General features: G+C 35.0%; 1 protein-coding gene across 2 annotated transcripts in view; it reads right to left on the reverse strand.

The window, feature by feature from the left end:
• Nucleotides 1–5917, reverse strand: part of col2a1b (collagen, type II, alpha 1b) — a 50031-nt gene that overhangs the window by 31132 nt on the left and 12982 nt on the right. For both annotated transcript variants that reach the window (XM_024270236.2, XM_024270235.2), the window contains 9 exons: nucleotides 5110–5163; nucleotides 3100–3153; nucleotides 2290–2343; nucleotides 1906–1959; nucleotides 1761–1814; nucleotides 1607–1651; nucleotides 1464–1517; nucleotides 1345–1389; nucleotides 1156–1209 (listed from right to left, as the gene is read on the reverse strand). In XM_024270236.2, coding sequence (XP_024126004.1) covers nucleotides 1156–1209; nucleotides 1345–1389; nucleotides 1464–1517; nucleotides 1607–1651; nucleotides 1761–1814; nucleotides 1906–1959; nucleotides 2290–2343; nucleotides 3100–3153; nucleotides 5110–5163 — 468 coding nt within the window. The remainder of the gene's footprint in view (nucleotides 1–1155; nucleotides 1210–1344; nucleotides 1390–1463; nucleotides 1518–1606; nucleotides 1652–1760; nucleotides 1815–1905; nucleotides 1960–2289; nucleotides 2344–3099; nucleotides 3154–5109; nucleotides 5164–5917) is intronic.

Consider the following 5917-nt stretch of genomic DNA (forward strand, 5'->3'; position numbering starts at 1 on the left):
CCAAAATGGCCTGAAATACTTTTAAAAAGTCAAAATTAGCCAAAAACGCTAGCATGTAGCTGAAATATTAGCTAAACTCCAAAATAGCCTAAAAAAATCATAGTAAATGTCAAAATAGTCCAAAAAGCTACCAGAATGCCAATTTTTAAAACTTTAAACCTGTAACTTTTTAACTTAATTATGAATAATAAAAATGCAGGAATATTATTCCAGAACAAATCAACTTAAACCTTAAATAACTTTCAAAATTTTACCCTCCATAAAAATATATTTTGTCAAAATTGTACAGGTTAGAAAAGAGCACAAGATAACATCAGGTCAACAATAACAATAAAAGAGGGCCGGATCCGGCCCCCGGGCCTTGACTGTGACACGTGCTGTAGAGGACCTGGTTTAGCTTTGAAACTAGGGTGAAACTTTGTACAAAAGCAACTATAAAGTTCAGCACTTTTAAGAGAGCAGTGTATCTTGGTCAGATTAACCTGACTGTTTTACTGTGTATCTCATTTTCACTGAGTATAATTTGCATTCTTAAGGCTCAAAACTACAACAAGTAAAAAAAAGACAGGAAATTTGTAGGCAGGTCACACCCAAACAGACAAAGAATTGATTCTCCAAACCGCAGCAGACACAGGTAATCTAAGATTTGAAAGATTTCCCATCAGGGGACCTCACAAAGCCACACACAGGTGCTCATGCACTTTCGAGCACAAGAAGAGCATCTTATCTGAGTGTTTTTGAACTTCTCTGAACACAGAAGTTTTTTTTTAAACTACATCTGCTGTAACTATTTCAAAGAATACCATCGATTTTGAAAAGTGATGCGTTAAAGAAGCTTATCAACAGAATGAACAGTTTATAAAGGATGAACACACTTAAAGTGTAGCACCCTCAAGTACAGGGCACATTCTGTCTCCAAGGCAGGAGAAATTAATCAAAAGTAAAGAAAAGGGGGAAAAAAACTAGGAAAAAGAATCCCCCCCCAAAAAACACCCACATTTTCTACATTTCCACAGGTGGAAGCTAGTTTCTAAAATAAGCAGTGCAAAGTTAATTCATTCCGGCAAACAAGAGAGTAATGGGCAGCGAGTCCTAAATCAACAGTGAGGATGAGGAAGAGGGGAAAAGAGGAGCTTGTGTAAACCCCTGGCTTACCTTGGAACCGGGGGAACCGGGGAAGCCTGGAGCTCCAGCTGGACCAACCGGGCCCTACAGACAAGAAAACATGAGCTTAGATTTCCACAGACATCTGGGGCAGTGTGACCTACAAACTCTACTTTTATACTCCAAAAACAACCCTAAAAACTCTTGATCAGAAAAAGCAGCAAATAAAATGACACTTACTGGAGGACCGGCGGGGCCAGGTAGGCCGTCATTTCCACGTGCGCCCTGAGTAGAGGAAAATACGTTTGATTAAGTACAGCTTTCATTAAAAATAGTCATTCCTGAAAGATGAGACCTACAGCAGCTCCAGTGGATCCAGGGCGGCCTCTCTCGCCAGGCAAACCCCGCGGTCCCTAAGAAGTCGACGGAAAGCAGGTGTTTTCACATTATTATGTAAGGTTACATTTTGTGGGTTGCTGTTGTGTTGTCACCAAATACAAACCATTGGTCCAGGTGCACCACTCTCTCCAGGAGCACCAGCCTCTCCCTAAAACACAAGACCGCTCTTAAATTGACAAAAAATCCCAACAAAATTTGGATTTTTACTAAAATCTCTGTAAGATTAAAAGCAGTATAGTGTAAACAAAAACTCTTACCTTGGAACCAACAGAGCCAGTCTCTCCCTTTGCACCATCAAGACCTGGATAACCCTAACATAAAGATAAGGCAGATGATTGGTCATCAATTATAGTAGTGGTAACAACTCCTTAAATGTAATTAATTATCAAAAATCAGTCGTACTCTGTGTCCTTTGATGCCGGGCAAACCTGGAGTTCCTGGGAATCCTCGAGCGCCCTACAATGTAAAAAAGAGGATGGAGATCAGTAAACAGAAAACAAAGAAATAATAGTGTTTTTTTTATATTTTTTCTAGATAATCCTTGAGTTTTTATATTAACATTTTATTTTATTTTTAAAAATGTTTCATTAACAGTGACTGGGAATTCTTCAACTTGTATAATTAGATTTTACAAATTCTTTTTCAAAATTCATGTCTCATCTTAATTATTTTAGGGCAGCAAAACTATGAATGTTTAAGGTAAGTCCAATAAGGTTCTTTTTTTGTCGCACATCATTCACTGTCATGGTTAAAAACTAAACTAATCAACCATCTGAAAGGACTCACCTGTGGCCCAGAAGGTCCACGCTCTCCTGATTTACCAGGTTTTCCAGCTTCACCCTGGAATAAAGCAAAAAACATATTTAAAATAGTAATATTTGTCCATAAGCAATTGTTTAAGTTAATTAACAATGAGAATTTTGTATTTTGTGCACCTAAATCAACAATAAAGATGTGATTTCTACAAAATATTGACAGATATATTTCATATCTACTGCCACCATGTGAGAAAAAGTTGAAATTACAATTGAATTTCTGATCTGCTGAACAAAAAAAAAAACCAAGAACAAAACAAGAACAATAACTAGTCTGACAACTGCTTGATAAAAACATTCAAAAGTAAAATTAAAAAATTAAAAAAGTCAGGGAATTTGTGTTTGTCTTTAGAAGTGTATTTAAAAGCTCTTAAGCAGCTAGATATTTCTTATACTTTTACTATATTTTATATTATTGTAAATTACTGTCAGCTAACTTTATCTTATCCTCATACTGTCCAACAGTCGTGCAATACATTTCACTGCATATAATAAATGTATGTACATGTTTGTGACAAATAAAATTGTGGGAAAAAAGTGTGGAACAGGCATTTACGCTCATTTAAATGTTTCTGGATTACCTCAGTTTGCCTGAACTCATAGATATGTATATTCAGTGATTTTAAAGATGTAAATAAAACATAAATCTAAAATATTTCTCAATAATTTCATCCTTTATGCAGTGCTTAAATTGAGCTCATTCATGTATGCCAACTTTGACTGAAAAAAGTTATGACTTTATAGGCTTAGGATATAATGATGATAAGAAATCAATACTAACGTCTTCACCGGGTTTTCCAGGAGCTCCAGGAGGGCCGCGGGGACCCATGGGGCCCTGTTGGGAACAGAGATAAGCAAAGGGAAAATGCAGTTACCATTCCTGACCAACAGAGGGCAGTAGCAAGCAACCTTCCTGGTTTGTTTAGGTTCTCATACTAAAGAACACCCATTATGTGAAGACGGTTAAAGACAACCTTAAAAGGAGTTCATTAGTTATTTAATATGCATCTTTTTACACAAACAAGTCAGTTTACATTTACTTTATGTAAAAACAACTCAAATTCATAACAGAATTTTTTAGTTAGCAACCTGTTTTCAGATGTTTACTAGCCTTTGTAGAGAACTAGAAATATTTTTTTTATAAACTCAATATTTTACATTTAATGATAATTAAATAGACATTTGGCAACACTTTGAAATAGGTTTTATATGCTGCGTCTGTCCTGCATTTTTATGTCAATTTTGCAGTTCCGTAAACGACCACTAGAGGCTGGTTTCAGAAAAAAGTGTTTCTCCATTTATTTACATCATAAATGTATAACTACACACCATAAATGAACTTATATTTAGTTTCAAAAACATTTTTACGCTTTGAACTTTTTTCTATTTATCAGTATTTAGTCTTAATGCTGCTAGAGCGCACATTCTTGCAATAAAAGAGGTATAAAGGGGTCTATCAGGTTGAACAAACCAAAAAAAATTCTCCCTTTATCCTCTTTGGTCAAATTGTTTTTTTAAAGAAGTTATTTAATCAAATAAACTCCAGTTAATATGGCTCATATTTGGAAAGTTGGGGATTTATAGAGCTTAAAAAAACTGGCATATCTCCCTAATGCAAACCAATAAGTAAAATTGTTTTGTTTTTTATTCTCATGACTTCCTTTTCTATTATTACTTGTTCTTCCTTTGTGCTGCCATGATGAGTCAATTTCTCCTCCACAAGATGATTAAACTTCAATTTAATTTTAAAAAAGCCGTCTCCTTCTTTTAGACAATTAAAGACTATCTAGTGTTAATGTGTTCAAGTCTGGCCACACAGTTGATGCACATCAACAGGATTGTTTGAACAAACCTGAAGCGTTTGCATGTTTCCATATTGCTAAATATGTTATGCTAACAGACACGTTTATATTTAAGAATGGAATAAACTTCACACTTGCATCAAAATGAGCTTTAATTTGTATTCCCTTACAAAATATACTGTTTATATAGACAAACATCCTGCAGGATTGGCAAACACAATTACTGTGTGACTTAATTAAATACCCTGCCTTATATTTAGAAATTAGAAAGTTTGTTTCTCTTTTGTGTTCTTCAGGTTTTTTGTGTGTAGACACAAAGGATTATTGTGTGACAGTTTCCTGTAATTGCTTTGGTCCTAATTAGCTGCTTGTTTTCTGTGAATTAGGTGGCATTTCAAACTAAATTAGTTTGCGGTCATAGATTACCTGCTTTGCGTTCTATGATCTTTATGTGATTGAAATACAAATTTCTCTAATTAAATTCATGTTTCCAGTGATAAAAAGGATCAGCATGAATGTTTTGCAACTTTCTATTTTTGTCAAATTAACAATCTATTAATTTTTCTGGATCGTAAATTGATTTTAATTGTGCTTAATCACTTAAGACACAAAAAAGTGCCTCTGAGATCCTCTATTATTAAATCTACATCAGCAGATTAGCACAGCAGTGTCCACCTGCTGAGAAAGAAGAGATGGAAAAGGTATGTGGTCTAATTTCAGAAGTGAAGGGCGATATATGGGTATTGGAAGGATTTGCAACAACAGAAAACTATGATAATATTATAAAAAAATAGAACCTAAATGTTTTAAAGTTCTTTTTACAAAATATATTTTATAAAAGAGAAGTTTTTGTATATAAATTAAGTATTTACCTCCTTTAATATTTGAATTGGTACACATTGGACGTGTTGAGGACTTAATGAGGTAGTAACGGATGTTTTTCAGTCTGATAGAGCACTAAAGCAGGTTGCACACTGAGAGGTACTCACAGATTGTCCGGGCTCTCCTGGTTCTCCTGGGTTGCCTTGGAAACCCTGTGGGCCCTGTCAAGAAGAGAGATGGGAGAGGTCTGAAGAGAGCGAAACTTATTTCTTTCTTTGACACAGACAGAAGACAACCTGCAGCTTTTGCAAGAGTGCAAGCCATTTTGTAATTAAACCTTTTCTTCAACCAAAATCTCAAACAAAATTCTTGTTTTAGTGTCAGAAAGTTCGGAGATTCTTTAGAGGTTACAAACTAAATTAAGGTTTTTAACTGCACTTTTAATGACAAAAAAGGAAATCACAAAGCTAATATACAGTGAAAACATTACTAATAATAACTATTAAAAGCATAATATATTAATGGCAAAAATAAGCCAGTAATAATAAAAGAAATGTTTTATTGCAATAGAATCACTGGAATCCACACAAGACTATTTAGAATGTATTTTTTGTAACTTTGGTTGCTTTTATTTATTACAGTTGATTCATTTTTTTTTTTTTTTACAGGAAATACACAAATTATACACAAATTATGAATCAACAATAGAGGCTAAACCATTGATCTGGGTGCAGAAGACTGTATGTAATTTGCAAGGGTCAAATAATCCTGTAAAAGTATCCAGTCTGTCTTTGAAAGGCCTTAAAAGGCGTCTAAAGTCAGCCAGCGGTGTAATTAACTGGTCAGACTTCAGGTGGCTGTCTCTGCCTGGGTAATTTCAGGCTGGAAGCCGAGTCCGTGTGCGGCGGAAAACGGAAGGGCGTGTCTGCATGTGAGGCGTAAGCCTATAAGGCAGCATGAAAGGTAAACGCTCAG

This window comes from Oryzias melastigma, linkage group LG5, assembly GCF_002922805.2.
Source record: "Oryzias melastigma strain HK-1 linkage group LG5, ASM292280v2, whole genome shotgun sequence".
In the NCBI taxonomy this organism is placed as follows: Eukaryota; Metazoa; Chordata; class Actinopteri; order Beloniformes; family Adrianichthyidae; genus Oryzias; species Oryzias melastigma.